This window comes from Haliaeetus albicilla, chromosome 11 (assembly GCF_947461875.1).
Source record: "Haliaeetus albicilla chromosome 11, bHalAlb1.1, whole genome shotgun sequence".
Taxonomy (NCBI): Eukaryota; Metazoa; Chordata; class Aves; order Accipitriformes; family Accipitridae; genus Haliaeetus; species Haliaeetus albicilla.
The window spans coordinates 10,802,717-10,818,310 of NC_091493.1; the positions used below are offsets into that span (position 1 = coordinate 10,802,717).

Below are 15,594 nucleotides of genomic sequence, written 5' to 3' on the forward strand. Positions count from 1 at the left end.
ATGTGCCTATCCTAGCTTTTCTTAGAAGAGCATTGTCCGTGGTAAAGAACCTTTTGCACCTTTTAAAAATAGGTGTATGATACGTGAATGGGAGTGTAGGGTGTGGGTGGGTTCGTCTAAATCCTGGGTACATGATGTTATGCTCAGAACTGGCAGTTGCAACTTAGAAGAGAGATCCTGGACTTTCTCTGAATACATTGGCTTGATACACTTTGGCAGCCAAACATGTCAACAGTGGGCCAGACAGCGTTAGGAAGGGAGTTGGGAATAGGACAAGAATGGATTGATGTGAGTGATTGAGTATAAAAACTTTGAGAAGCCTTGTGAAACATTGGTGTCCCCACTTGTTTTTTAATGTTGTCAATTCTGGTGTCTCCTTCTCTGGAAGAATGTTAGAGCAGGTAGAGAGGGGCAGCTAAAATAGTCATAGGACCAGCTGTCTTAAAGGAAGAGACTGAAAAGTTTGCAACTTCAGCATGTGGACCAGGCAGGGTGCACCCTTTAACGGATGTAATCCAACAGCTATAGTTCTTTAGGGAACATGGTGGGGATGGACAGCAGAAAGTGCCCAGGCTTGCATGCTCCTCTTAGATAGCATTTCCTGTTGCTGCTGCTGAGGACCACTGATCTGACCCAGCAGTGTGTTTCATATGTCCTTAACAGGAGAATGTCACAGGCACTTGTCTTGGACTATGACCTGAATATAGAAGTTAAGTAAATTGTTCGAGTACTTCTGTGATTAGGTGGTGATTTCTATCAGTTGAGAATTTGGTTCATGGCTTTGGAAAGAGTCAAATGATAACTTATTCAAGGTTTGTTTATAGGGTGTTTGGTGACATGTTTTCTCAACTGCAACTTTTGAGAGTTGTTTCTGTATTTCAGTTAGTGGATTATTGCAAGGTAAAATGCAGTGAAGGTACTACCACGAAAAATGCTACAGATTTGCATGAAGCTAAAAGGACCTATTTTTTTCTCTTATTTCTTTCGAATGGGTCCTGTTTTCACAAACTTTTTGTACAATCATTTTTTTCTGAGGTAAAAAGCTTCCCCTCCCCCCCCCCCCTTTCTTTTTAACAGGTTCTTGAAGATGCAGAGGCTCAACATTTGTTCCAGTCCATTCTTCCTGATATGGTCAAGCTGGCACTCTGTCTCCCTAGTATCTGCACCCAGGTAAGTAAATAGAGCTAGCTAAGTGCTCTGTGGCAGACCACTTTTCTGCAAACTGTAACTAATGGCTAAAGTCAAAACATCAGGATCGTGTTATAATAAAAGCTATAGGTTTTGTGTTGAACGTAGCTGAGGCCTAGGGAGCAGAACGGACAATGCACTTCTATAATGATATAGTGGAATGTAAAAAAAAAAAAATATATCTTGCTGTCATACTTTTAGCCTGAACTTCAGTAATGTTTTCCTTTCTATATACTGGAGTTGCTTCTTGCTTTTTTAAAATGAAAATACTATGAAACATTTCAAGTTTGAAAATCACACTTACAAACTGAACTACTTGAATAATCTTAAAGTGTGATTTTTTATTTTAGAATTTTTTTAATCCTACAAGTAGTATTTTCATAAAGCCTTTGTTTACTTGGAAACGTTTTATTCTAGTTAAAGCATCACAATACTTGCAGACATACAAACATTAACTAATTCATTGTTATGGGAATCGGTTTTGTAGGTAGTAAAGCTGATGAAAGTGAATAGGACTGATCAAGCAAGAGTGTATGATAGGTAACACATTAGCAGGGTTATAACTAATTTGTAACCTCCTTTGTTACAATTTTCGAAATTGATTTTATTGGACAGGACCAGAGAAAATCTCTCCCTACTTTGTTAGGCTGCCGGGGTTCTACAGTAGAGATAATTTCAAACAGTATGACTATTTCCTAAAAATGTTTTTACTAGTCACTTGATGGGGGAAGTTTTTGAGAATGCTGTGAAGTTTCTAAGCACAAAGTCAAGCACAAGACTTGCAAGTTCATATAGTAATGCCTTTTATAAAGATGATGTACTGTTAGGCAATGTAAATTGTGAAGAACTTTGTCAGACTAATTTTTTTGGTTAGACATAAAGCTAAATTTATTCCAGTATAACATACTGTCAAAAATATCGTATTTTTATAGGCTTGTAGAACTTATTAGAGAGAGCTTGTCAGGCTTTTTTCCCCCCTCTAGCTGTGTGACTTCGGACATTATAATGTAGCTTGTTAATTAAATAGCTGGAAGACAGAATGAGATTCAGTGAACATGAATGTAGTAGTTATAAGAATCAAGTAAAACTGGTTTTGTGGAGTAAACAGGGCTGTGTATTCAACAGTCTGAATTAGTAGCAATTTCTGTATTCACAACTAGAAAGATTAAAATGTAGCTGCTCAGCTGTCCTGGAGCTATGCTAATGATGATGGCTGAGAGTATTCGAAGAAGAGATTAATGTGGTGAGCAAAAATTCCAAATCAGGAAGCTAAAGTCTGATAAAATGGAAGATGTATAACACTTCACGTGGGTTTTTTTTTTGTTGTTCCCCCTGCCCCTTAGTTTCTTTTTAGATTAAAGAAACCCTGACTAAAGTCAAATAAAACTCCAGACTGAAGACCAAAGTGATGCTGAGCTTCTTGTTCATTGTGATTATAAAAGAATGGATAATCATGCACTTCCTGCAAATATTATCAGTGTTATTTTTTCAAGTAGGATTGAAAAAAATTCAGAGCAAGTCATAGACTGATGATCTGTGGCATGCCTTCCATGTTTCTTTGTAAAGTGTAAAGCATGGTTATTGTAGCTGAAAGCATTCCTTAAGGGTTCTTAACTATGCAGCTGTCAGAAGTGGGCTTTTACTTCAGTTTTTAAGATTGCCCAGGATTTACAGCATCCCATCTACTTTCCCCCTCCCCCCCCATTACCCATGGTTTTGTTTGACAAGCAGTGTTTTCTTGGTCTTTCTTTTTATTATTGATTAGAAATCTGCAGTTTGTCAAGCAAGCTTTTTCCTAATTGTCTTGAATAAACGGTTCTTGACTTTAATGGTGCTGCTGATTAAAGGGTTCACCAATGGCCTAAATTACTCTTGCTCTAATTTAACAAATGTAATTTGTGCTCCTGTTTTTTCTTCTAAAATGGGTAAGCTAATTATTTTTCTCTCTCCTCCCCTCCCTTCTGTCCTGCCCCTCCCTCCCCCTCACCTCTTTGTTGGTAGCCAATACCTCTACTGAAACAAAAGATGAATCACTCCATCACAATGTCACAGGAACAGATTGCTAGTTTTCTAGCCAATGCTTTCTTCTGTACTTTTCCACGTCGCAATGCAAAGATGAAGTCTGAATATTCTAGTTATCCAGACATTAACTTCAACAGGTATGGCACTCCAGAGTAAATGAAGCTGATAACCCTTCAATGAAAATATTATTGTTGTCGTTTACAGGAGAAACTCCTGTTTCTTTCATGTTCCTGTCACTAATTTCAGTAGTTTGCTTTCTGTCTTTTCTGTTTACCTCTAAGGGACAAGAAAACTATGCAACTACGTAAGAAAGGATCCTGTGCACAGGAAGATACGCTTAATATTCCAAATTATTCTTTTCTTCATGCATGCACATGCACAGGCACGCTCTTGTTGTGGCATAAGTAGGCTGATACAGTTCCCTACCTCCTCATAAGCCATTTGTCTGCAAATGGTATATTTTAGTTGTGCTTCCAAGTGTTCTATATGTATTTAAATTAAAGGTCAGTGTTTCCCTAGCCATGTTACTGTTGTCTCCTTTGTGTCAGCAGTGGTGATCTGCACATTAAGTCAGATCAATAGGACGTGATTCTTCAGTATCCAGTCTCTTATCATTTTAAGGCAGTTGTAGAGCTGCATGTTAAAATAAAGCTGTCCTTTTTGCTACAAGTTAGCCTAAAAAGGTTTCAAGACCACAATAAGAATTTAATTAAAGATACTCTGATTTCTAAACAAATGCTTATTCTTTTTTGCTCAATGGCAGTTTACAGACAGATTTGATTAGAAATTTTTCTTCACATCTTTTATTTTTTAAATATGCTTATTTCAATTTTAAATGGGGGACAAAGATGGAGATATTTCCTGCTGCAAAATATTATGGTTCACATGGACTTGTAGATTAGAAATGAGTTTGTTATCTTCTGGACGCTTCCATACAAGTCTGTGTGGATCAACCTCAAGTTTATTAGGCTGCAGCTTGGACAGATTATTGATCTAGAGGTTTTTCTTATTCCTCACAGTTAACATATGTAGTGTATATGCTCTGAAAACTGAGATGAAATATAAAAATACTGTTACCTGTGATCCAGCACACTTGGGTATGCCCTGTCATGAGCTATATTAGACTGGAACTTCCCAGAATAAATTGTCAGGCATGCTGATGTACTAATAATGGTTTTGGTGCTTGCTGTCTTCAAGGGCTAGCACACGTTTCTCTATACTGTGTATTTCAGAAGAGAAACCAGGGTCACTGTCTTGGTGTTTATTCCAACAGTGCAGTGGGTTACAGAAGAGAATTGTGAGTGGACATTAATGTACCATACAATTCAGCATATTTTTTCCACCATTAGTTCATAAGAACAAATAAATGGAAAGTACCATCCATGCATTAAAAAAGATCTGTGTTCAGAGCAGTGAAAGAGGACAGTAAAGTTCTGGAAAGAGTTCTGTTTGACTGCACCAGCTACACACTTCTAGCTGAATTTTATGTTTTTTTTAAAGGACTTTAAGGTACCAGGTTTTGTTGTAACTTAAAGCATGTTATAAATCAAGCAGTTAAATTCTTACCAACTATAGAATAAAATGCTGTTAAATCAGTGCAGTAAATTCATATTCTCTTCTATGAACAGTGCACAGCAATGTAAAGTCACTGTAGTGTAATACTAGTGGTTAACTCGGGGCATAATATTGTGAACTACTACTAAATAAAAAAGCCTTGGCAAATTATTAGGTAAATAGTTTCCTGCCATAGACTTAAAGAATGACCAGTAGTATAAAGTATTAACTATTCAGGATTTTCTATGCTATTCCAGTCATCCTCCTTTGTTTTCTGACATGGCTTCCTAGTCCTATCACTCAGAGTATGTTCCAACAATGTTATTTAAAAAGGGTAATACAGCAGACAATCTTAAGGCCTTCCTCTTGCATTATGGATGAGGTAATGCTCAGCTTTTAGTCACATAGGGTAGAAAGCCATTTTTATTCATTTAAGTGCAAGAATATTGTTGCCAAACTGGAGAAAAGAAAGGAAGCTGATGTCCTCTGGTTCTTGAGGATTAAAAGTGGCTCTTCCTCAGTGTTTGCCAATTTGTGTGATTTTTATATAGTTACAGTTTCCTTTTTCAGTCCTATTTCTACTTAACCATTTGTCAGACCACAATTTCCCCTCCCTGTGTATTTTGCATTTGATAATGAGCAGATTAGTGAAGTAGAATATGAGGTGTGACAGGCAGTGGATAAAATAAGAGGGAATGTCTCAGTGAGAGGGGGACTGGCAGAATAAAAACAAAAGGAGATTGAAAAGAGTGAGTGGTGGAGGGAGTACTACAAGAATTTACAGTTTTGTATCATGCTACTGTGTATAACCTGACTCAGTTGAAATCTAAAATGAGGAGGAGGAGGAGGATGGATAGTATCCTATTTCTTTTCCTCCTGTCAACCCTGTATTTTATCGCCCTGAAAAGTTAGTTCTTTAGTAGCAAGGACAGAGAATAAAATGTCGAGTTTTCAGCTATTGTTTCAGCCTTGTAAAGATGACAAGGTTTGGTCCATTGCAGTGTGTATTTTCAGCTTTTACAAAAAAGCCTTTTGTGAAGCTGGATATACTCAAAAGGCAGTAGGCAATGACTGAAGTTAAAATGTTTGTGACTTTTTTTTTCCTCTTTATAACAATGTTTTTGATGTAAAGGCTTTGGAGGCTGCTGCTTTGCTGTCTGCTTAGGGATGGGCATAACAGATTGTTCCACACAGCAACTCTTTCTCCCCACAGTATTATGGTCTGCAGCTTTTTCCAGACTTAGTTCTTTCCTCAGCATAATTCATCTGCTATATGACTGAATGAATGACTTTGTTCTTCGGGTACAAAATAATAATCTGCCATGGTTCCCTAACGAAGCAAAATTACTGAGCGGACGCTGGCATTTGAGGGATTTTTTTCTTTAGCAAATGTGGTGTTCCTCAGTTCCACTACACATGCCCTTTCTACATTCATACAAAAGGCTTCCACCCCTCCCCTCAAATCTTTGAGACTGACAAAATAAAATTTGTGCCTTAAGTTAGAAACACAACTGTGTAAGCTGTTTCTTTCTTGTGTTTTCAATTTTACGCAGCAGTCATTTATCAATTCACTTTATGCAGACTTAAGCATTAATATCTTTTTATACACTATAAAATAATTACAGTTTCTCCATTTAAATGTTGTCATGTTCCCTCTTCCCTCCCAGTATTCTCCCTGCTTTAGGTTTTTATGTGGTACTAACTAGCATATGTGACTTCCACCCCTACTTCCCCCAAGGTACAAATCTGTTTGACAAAATAACAGACAGTCAGTGCAAGATATTAAGAATTTACTTCCCCCCCGGCTCCCCCTTCTTCTTTTTTCCCCTCTCCTATTCTCCCCCCCCCCATTAAGCATTTTCTGGTGAAGCAGTGCTTGGCATTGTTAGTACAGTGATGATGGCAAGTTGTTTGAATGCTGGTGCATGTGCTGCAACTGATTGGAAGGCAGGCCATTGTATGTGTTAGTATTAACACAAGTCATCCATGCTTTACCTCTTCTGCCTGTTGGTCTTGCCAAAGGAAGGAATAAAAAGAAAAAAAAAGTGAGCATTCCTCTTTTGACACTGAAGCACTTAGTTTAATAGTATTTTGTGACACTGACTATTTTGATTGTTCCTCATGCTACAGACTGAAAGTCACCTGTGTATAATGAAATACTCAATAATTTAATTGAATTCTTCCCTTTCATGCTTGGCAAGGATGGGCCTATTATGATTCTTAGGTCATTAATAACATAGTCCATTTCAAATGTAGGTAATAAAATGGAATTTGTAGTTTAACTTTGAGAGCTTTAATATTTATGAATTCTAGTAGATAGAATGACAGCTGTTCAGTGGCCAAACATTAGATCATACTAAATACCATGAAATACTGCTTCTGTTCGAAATATCAAGTTAATTTAAAGAGCTCAATTTTTCTTTATGGATGAAAGATGGAAATAGATTGGGCAGTTTTATGCAAAAATATCCCATCACAAAAGAAAGAAATAATTAAATTTGCCATTTTATTCTTCTTACTGATAAATTTTCCATGGAAGTTGCATGCTGGTTGAAGGTAGAGCATGAATTGCATTGACTCTTCTGAAATCATCTCTACAGTTATGATGTTGGTTGCACAGTTTAAAGTAGTTTCTTATGACAATGCTTGTAATTAATCTTCTTTGTGAATAGTTTGTGGTTTAACATGGAACTTTCATAGAAAACATATTCCTCTTGAACTTTTTAAAGATAAGATTGAACTATGCTTTCTTGAATTTATTTTTTGTAAGATGCTGAAACAGCTACTGTCCACTGTCACAGAAGACTTGGTGCTGTGGAGGTTTTTCTCCCCCCCCCCCACTGACCATGTTATCAGACCTGTGTCTTAGCACTGTAGAATTTGGTAATTTAGGAAACTACCTAGTTTGATTATATGTAAAAGCAAAGTATGAGGAAAAATACTTCTGCAATCTTGAGTCAGTGTTCTGGATGACTGAAAAGGAGACAGGTTTGTCAAGGACCTACTTTGCTTTTTCTGTGTCTTTGCTACAGATCCATTCTTAGCTGTTGTGTCAAGTTACAGTAACTGCTGTTTTCCTTTTTCAAAAAAATACTGTAGTTAAACTGGAGAGACTATGCATCTGTAATAGCTCCCATCAAAACAGTTGAGGCTGAATTCATAATTGAAGGTAGTATGTCTAATGGCATAAGCCTGGTGGATCTTCTGGCACATATATTAGTGGATGCTCTGGTCTGAAACTGCCAGTATTCCACTAGGACTGAATTTCTTTATCAAACAAACCTTTAAAGTAATTTCAAGTAATTGGAAATGAGGGGAAAATCCCCCCTAGTTAAGATATATATGTCTTTCATGGAATGTATAATATATGAAAGGAAATGGGCAAACTGTATAGTACATTTATGCAGGAGAATTGAAACCTAATTTACCAGTAATGCAATTGTCTCTACATAAACAACATCAATTTTGCAACACTAATGAGTATTCTCTGGGGAATAAATTATCTAGCAACTTTGAGATAACTTGGTTTGGACTGCAAGATGCATTGCTCCTCTGAAAAGTGGTTCTAGGTTTTCTGAGTTTACAGACACTGATCTGACAAAATTGATTCTGTTATGCCTACCTTAAGTACAAGTTCTAATTAGCCTTGGATGGAATACTTAGAGTATAATTTTCTGAAAAATTTAAAATCAGCATTTGTGTGTGGTACATGATGAAATAATATTTAAATAGACAACTTTAAAAGGATGCTATTCTTAACATACCTGGCATAATTACTTTGCTGTACTGATTAAAACAGTATCCAATCTGAATATTTTTTGTTAGCTTAGTAAATATAGTAATTTAGTCCAGAACTTAGTTGTACCATGGTGTGGGATGTCTTTTGTTTTAGATCCTCAGGGTAAAACATTTTACCCTGCTATTCCTTGGTGTTGAGTACTTGGAGTTAGCATCTTATCATTTCATCCAAGTCAAGTATCAATCCAATGTACTTTAAGACTCCTAAATCACCAAAACTTTTTCTTAAAGCATGTTTATAATGCTCCAATCTACTTACCACAATAAACAAAAGTACAAAATAAAAAGCACAGAGAATAGAGATGTGGGTATATGTGTGTGTCTAAGATGGAAAGATAGTTTTTGCATCTAGATTACCAACAAAATTACATTGCTCAATTTTTTGTTTATACAAATCTTAAAAGTCACTATTTATCTAGAGATGAAGTTCTAATTAAACATAAGAGTATTGAATAGTACAATGATCTTAAATAACTTTGAGATGACGACAGCTCGTACCAATGATACATGACTAAATAAGAAATTGCCTGTGAGGTTGAATTATTGAATGTATTGTTTTTCTCCTACTTTGACACCAAGGGAATTCAAAACCTCTAAATTACATCCTGTATAAACAGAGAAAAGGAAGGCAGTTTTAATACAGAAGGATGAAATTCATGTGATGAAGTGGAAGAAACATACACTAGACACCAGAAAAGCAGAACTGAGGTTGCTGTACCTAACTTGTGTAAGGTTGTGATATGTCTTCCTATTGGGAAGTACAAGATCTGGACAGCGATGATGTTTCCTTTTGTACTGTTTAGAAAGCTGGTTAATTTGTCTGCCTTTCATCTCTCTGGGAGGAGTTCCTCATCTGTATTATTCTGCTTTTGATTTATATAAAGTCTAAATTTCGTGAACTGAAACTTCAATATCCTGAATAGTATTTAGTTCTCACTTATAATATTTTCAATGGCTGCAGGACTTTCTAGTAAGGGTTTATATTTTATATTGGATACAAGAATTTCCCATTTTAAATTTGCTAAGGTTTTTTCTTCTTATCTTATATAATTGATGTTTAAGTATTTAAAGCTGTCTAGGGCAGTGGTCTCCAAACTTTTTTGATCGCACATACCTACCAGTAAAAAATTTTTGAGCATGTACCCCCAATATATGCGTATTTATTTACTTATAAATTACATACATGTGCTACTGTATTAATATATTGCATTCTAAAATGTGCACAAAAAAAATTTTAAAAAGTATGAGATAAAGATGAAATAAACACTATTTTAAACATATTTTTTATTTTATGACTGGTACAAAAATACTTTTTTCCTGCATCCATCCTAGTGGATTGTCTTGCACACCCCCTGGTGTGCTTTGGAGAGCAGAGTGGGTCTGGGGTATTGCTATTCACAAAATACAGGTATGTAAGCAGGAATGAAACATTGCATAATTCATTTCTCTTGATAAGGGGAGTGTAAATGGTAGCAGTGAAACACTTGTTGCAGCTCCATTCTTCATGTAAAGTCCTTGACTGGTAACTGATTGGAACTATCTCCATCTTTTTCATTGAAGCAAAGCTTTAGTGATGTACCACTCTGGTTTAAAAGGCAGACAGATACTTCTGTATGGGGGGGACGCCCCCCAATACATAATAAATTGAAACAGCTTTCTCAGAAAAGAACTTCAGGCAAAGGATACAGGTAATTAATGTAATTCCAGTTATTCCTATATGGTAGGCTGAATTACTTTCATATATTTAGAGAGTGAAAGAGATTGTTCTCTATCCTGTGCAATCATGTGATAAGTACACATAATTACATACACATTCCAGCTCTTACATGATGGGGTTCTCCCTCTGTGCACATTAATGCATACAGATTTCCTAGACCTTAGATACACTAATATCTATAGGTAGTCCTTAATATGTGTGTAACTGAGGTTACCTTGAGCACAATTGAATAAAATGTCAAATAATATTGTGACAGAACCCTTACTGAAACAAAGTGTTTTCATCAACTGTGCTTAGCATTGCAAATCAAAGCTTAAAAAAATACTTCATTACAAATATGATACTGGTTTTGAAAAAGGGAGGGTTTTATTTTTCTCTCCTGTTCATGGAACTGCACTTTCTTTTTTCCGGGGGGGGGGGGGGGGGGGGGGGGCGGGAATTGCAGGAGAAAGATGGAAGGGATTCTTCTTGTGTGCTCCCTAGTGCAATCGATCTAATACTAAATGATGAGTTTATTGTGCCATTCAACACTGTTAGTTTTTCCTTTAGGGTTCCATGTATCAGTATGAAATTTCAGTAGTTCCTATTGAGATTGCTAGCAACTGAGAATCCTCAGCCTTTTCATGAAAATAGCCCTCAATCGTATGAAGAGTAATACAAGTTTGACAGTAACATACTGTTGTGGTTTAACTCCAGCCAGCAGGCAAGCACCATGCAGCCGCTCGCTTACTCCCCCCCACTCCCAGTGGGATGGAGAGGAGAGTCGGGAAAAAAAAAACCCTCGTGGGTTGAGATAAAAACAGTTTAATAACCAAAATAAAATAATAATAATAACAACAATAATGATAATAATAATGATACTAATGAATATAACAAAAAGAGAGAGAAGTAAAACCCAAGAAAAGACAAGTGATGCACAATGCAATTGCTCACCACCCGCTGACCGATGCCTGAGCAGCGATCCACCCCTCCCAGCCAGCTCCCCCCAGTTTATATACTGAGCATGACGTTCTATGGTACGGAATATCCCTTTGGCTAGTTCAGGTCAGCTGTCCTGGCCATGCTGCCTCCCAGCTTTTTGTATACCACCTCACTGGCAGAGCATGGGAAACTGAACAATCCTTCACTTAGGATAAGTGCTAGTTAGCAACAACTAAAACATCAGTGTGTTATCAACACTATTCACACACTAAATCCAAAACACACTGTACCAGCTACCAGGAAGAAAATTAAGTCTGCCCCAGCTGAAACCAGGACACAGACGTAAGCACAGTATTTCCACCCCTACACGTATACCTCCGATAAGCTTAGGCTTGAAATGCAACAGGACACAAAAAGCAAGGTGCTTGGTTTTTTCTTTTTTCCAAGTGTTTTGTCATCCTATACATTAGACAAAACTTTGTTCAGTAATCAGCTGCGTTCTTGAGGTTGAAGGTTATGTTGATACCGTATTTTCATTTCTGCCTTAACTTTCCATCCTTCCCACTGCTCAGTCCCTTCACTGGGTGAAATTCATCTCTCCATACTACTTCCTTGTAAGTCCTTCTTCCACTTCTATTTGTAGGAGGAAAAATTAGGTTTTAGTAAAATGGCTTGCACTTGCTTAGATGCGATGTTATTTTTAGTGAGATCATGCTAAAATACAAGAAATAATACAAGTGTGTCTTCAACTACAGTGGTAAAGTAAAAGGCACTTTTTAGTGCCTGTAGTAGTTAAGAAGAAGCACACATAGTTATTTTTGGGGACCGTAAGTATAAAATTGTGCATCCATGCTTTTGCAAACAGCACACATGAAATGCCATGGATTTATGAATGGGAAGTATTCTTTGAAGTATGATCCATACTGTAAATTTTTGCATATTGTTACAGCGTGGACAGCTTTCTGAGTCTTATGATAGGTTCCGATTTCAGTGTAAAGACACGATTATACTTTTTGAAAAGAAACATTTAAAAGAAGCCCAGCCTGGGGATGGGAAGATACAGGCTGCAGATGGAAATACTGATATGAAATTACTTAACTGGGAGGTTAAACCACATGATTGTAATGGTTCCTTCTGCTTGTAAAAATTACTGGAGCCAGTTCTTCAAGTAATCTCAAGGGATCAATTTAGCTCCTTGGAAATTAAATTTTACAAGTAAACTACTGTATTTTGATTATACCGTAATCAGAAACAGTGTCTTTTGGAATTGTTTACTTAAGCTGGTTCAACTTTCCCCCAGTAAACTATATGCATGCCAAGGTCACTTTGTGTAGCTCTTAATGTTATTAAATCATGTTGATGTTGCATTATTGGAAATGCACCCTTTAAAGTATCTTGCAGATTTGCCGCTTGCCTCAGCACTCGAAGGACTTAAGAGCAGGTTCTTTAGAGCTTTTGGCTCCAGCTTTCCAAGGTGGAAATGTTGGTTGAAAATAAGACAATTTTGAGTTTGCACTCAATGAGACTGCAAAAACCAGAATATTGATTACACTTCTAAAATGCTTTTTTCCACCCTAAAATTTTAGGAAAACACTAATGCAAAACAAATGCATACGTTTTTGTAACAATTATTGAAATAGCATAAACTATTGCCTTGTAACTTTACAGTATGTTTACTGACAATTGTTGAGTAATTTAAAAAAAAAATTTTTAATGTTTTCCCAGTATTTGTTTTTATTATTTTTAATATTTTATTTCTCATATATAGGATTTCTCTTCAGAGCAATTGAATTAATGTCCAAATATTTGGTAGGAAAGAGTTTTAATTTAGCCACAATGACTACTCGGTGTTTATGACATTGTTCACACATCTACTTTCTTAGGTTTTTAAATCTCTGACCTTGATTTCTTGAGTACTTAAGTGTATCTCTGTAGAGGTCTTTTATTTGATTAACATTGCCACTACCCTGGCTTGGAAGCTGGAGAACCAGAAATAAATTTGCAGCTGTGTTTGGTGATCAGCCCTGCAAGGTTTCTTAGCTCCTGTGTCTGCTAAATTGAAGTTAGCTGCATGGCAGTGGTAACATCTTGTACAAAGCAAAACAGCTTACGTATGCAGTTGCCGGTAATATTTCAATTACTTTGATTGAAGGTGGGCTTGCAGTGCTTTGCATTTGATTTACAGTGCACTTCATTGGATGAGTTCTTTAATTGGAATTAATGGGTTTTGGCCTTGGGTTCTTTTGTCAGAAAATTGATTATGTGGTTTCCACTTATATTTTTGGGTTGGTTTTTTAGTAGGATCTGTGTCTCAGAGCTTGAAGAAGAATTTTATTTAATATCTTATTGATGCCCTTATCCAGCTTTGTTCTTCAAAATAGAGATACTTGTTTCAGAAATAAAACTTCTCATAACGTTGCCTAATGGATCATTTCAGAAGTAAGGTTCAAGGTTAAAATGTTCATAACTTTGCCATGTTATATCGTCACTTAAATTAATGGGGCAGGACTGGGCCATTTTTGATTGCTGTAAATATCACTTCCTTTTACTGTTGCATTCACAAAGATGACTGGTTGCTTTATGCTGTGCTTAGGAAAGCTTGGCTGCCTGTGTGTATGGGGGGCTGTGTGTTGGTTTTTCTCTTGTGCTTTTCTTCTGACTTTAGTATAGCTTGGGGGAAGTCTTCTGAATCGTTAATGTAATCGTGATATGATTTCTGTGGAAATCTAAAAGAACATATGAAGCAATCAAATTCAATTGAGTGAATATCAATAACTTCAAATAATTAGATACTATAAGGGTTTAAGGCCAATTTGTAGCCCATTAAAATCTGTGGGGATTTTTCCACTGGTCTGATTGGCCTTTAAAACATATTCCTAATGTAAAGCACTCTTACTTGAAATAGCTGAAGACAAGAGTTCCTTGGTCTGGTTATATGAAAATGCGCAAGTACTATACTAGTGTTTTGCAAATATATATATAATAAAAAGCATGTTTGTAGATAGCCATCTTCAGTTTGCCACTGGCTCACTAATAAAGGTAAATTTTAGACACAGAAAATATTAAGTAAATTCAAGCATAATAATCTAAGACATGGTGTCTTCAAGCTGCCATAAATAGCTATTCCTTTATAAATGCATTCTGTTTTGGACAAACATAATTTATAGCGGATTCAGTCCTAAAACGTGTGTGCAGGACTGGTGTTGCCTGCTTTTGTTTTAAATAAATAAGTTTTTAAAAATTATTTTTCTCTATTTAACCATGGATTTTCAAAGAGAAAGTACAGTTTATGTTATGTCATAGCGAAGAAAAGCAAATACTGTGAGGAGGAGAAAGGTTATGAGAGCTCTTGAGCTAGCTGCTATAAAAGATCTGATGCATGTAGTTACTGGATGCATATAGCTACTAGGTCAAAATACAGATAATTTTGAATGCCACAGTATTCTTCTCTTCCTGCTGTATGGAGTATCCCTCTACAGCAAGTGCCTGTGCCAGAACCCAGAGCTTTTCAGATTCATTTGTGCTGCCCTGTGGTTTTTACCCAGCCATATAGGGCTAGAACAGAAATACAGATATCTCTTATTATTGTAATTATAGATGGTGTTTTGGGAATATTTATCTGCTGTAAATGAGATTTTTCAGAAGCAAATCAGCATTACTCTAGCTTTGATCCCAGAGGAGAAAGAAGAGAGGTAGTTATCACAGCTTTTAACAAGAAAAGACAGGCCAATGCTGAACACTTCAGATTTTAAAAAATATTTGGTTGAAATTCCCTACTTGACAGTGACTGCATTTTGGTGTGTAATCGTAACGGATGAAACCAAGTTCATCTGCCTTGCCATTGCCTTTTAGCTTGATTTGACTTATTTCAGGCATAGTTTTTCTAGTTCTGGACTTCTTCTGCCCACTCTGCTAGTTATGCCGAATCATGTATCGCCTTTGTGACATGAAGAACTCTCTCCTGAGAGTTTGTAATATAAATAAGATTTCAATTTGATGTAAAGAGGCAAAAAACTAGTAAAGGCATGATCGGGCTAATAGATAAATTAACCGGTTTAAAGGAGTCATGCCAAATGAGACTTCCAGATAAAAGGTCAGAGATAATTTATACATTTAGGCAAGATGCATGCGCGCACATGCGCACACATCAACTCTTTCTTTTAGGAACCCCTTCTTAGTTGTGCAAGCACAACCCCTTGATAGAACTTGCATATTGGCCCATTTTAAAATAGACTCTGTAAGTCTGGAGTTTGCCTTCTTAAAGTCCTGATTGATCATTCAATGAATAAAAAAGTTTTCATAAAACCTTTTTAACATTTTTAAAATCAGTTTCTGTGACTTAATATAGATTTTGGATGAAATTGATCTCTTCAGCATGTATAAGAATTCATAAG

The 15,594-nt window shown here is 36.4% G+C and overlaps 1 protein-coding gene across 1 annotated transcript in view; it reads left to right on the forward strand.

Moving 5' to 3' along the window:
* The window catches only part of PARG (poly(ADP-ribose) glycohydrolase), a 70,484-nt gene that overhangs the window by 30,762 nt on the left and 24,128 nt on the right, over positions 1-15,594 (forward strand). Inside the window, exons 9-12 of the mRNA XM_069797627.1 lie at positions 1,078-1,170; positions 3,190-3,362; positions 9,895-9,970; positions 12,150-12,321. Coding sequence (XP_069653728.1) covers positions 1,078-1,170; positions 3,190-3,362; positions 9,895-9,970; positions 12,150-12,321 — 514 coding nt within the window. The remainder of the gene's footprint in view (positions 1-1,077; positions 1,171-3,189; positions 3,363-9,894; positions 9,971-12,149; positions 12,322-15,594) is intronic.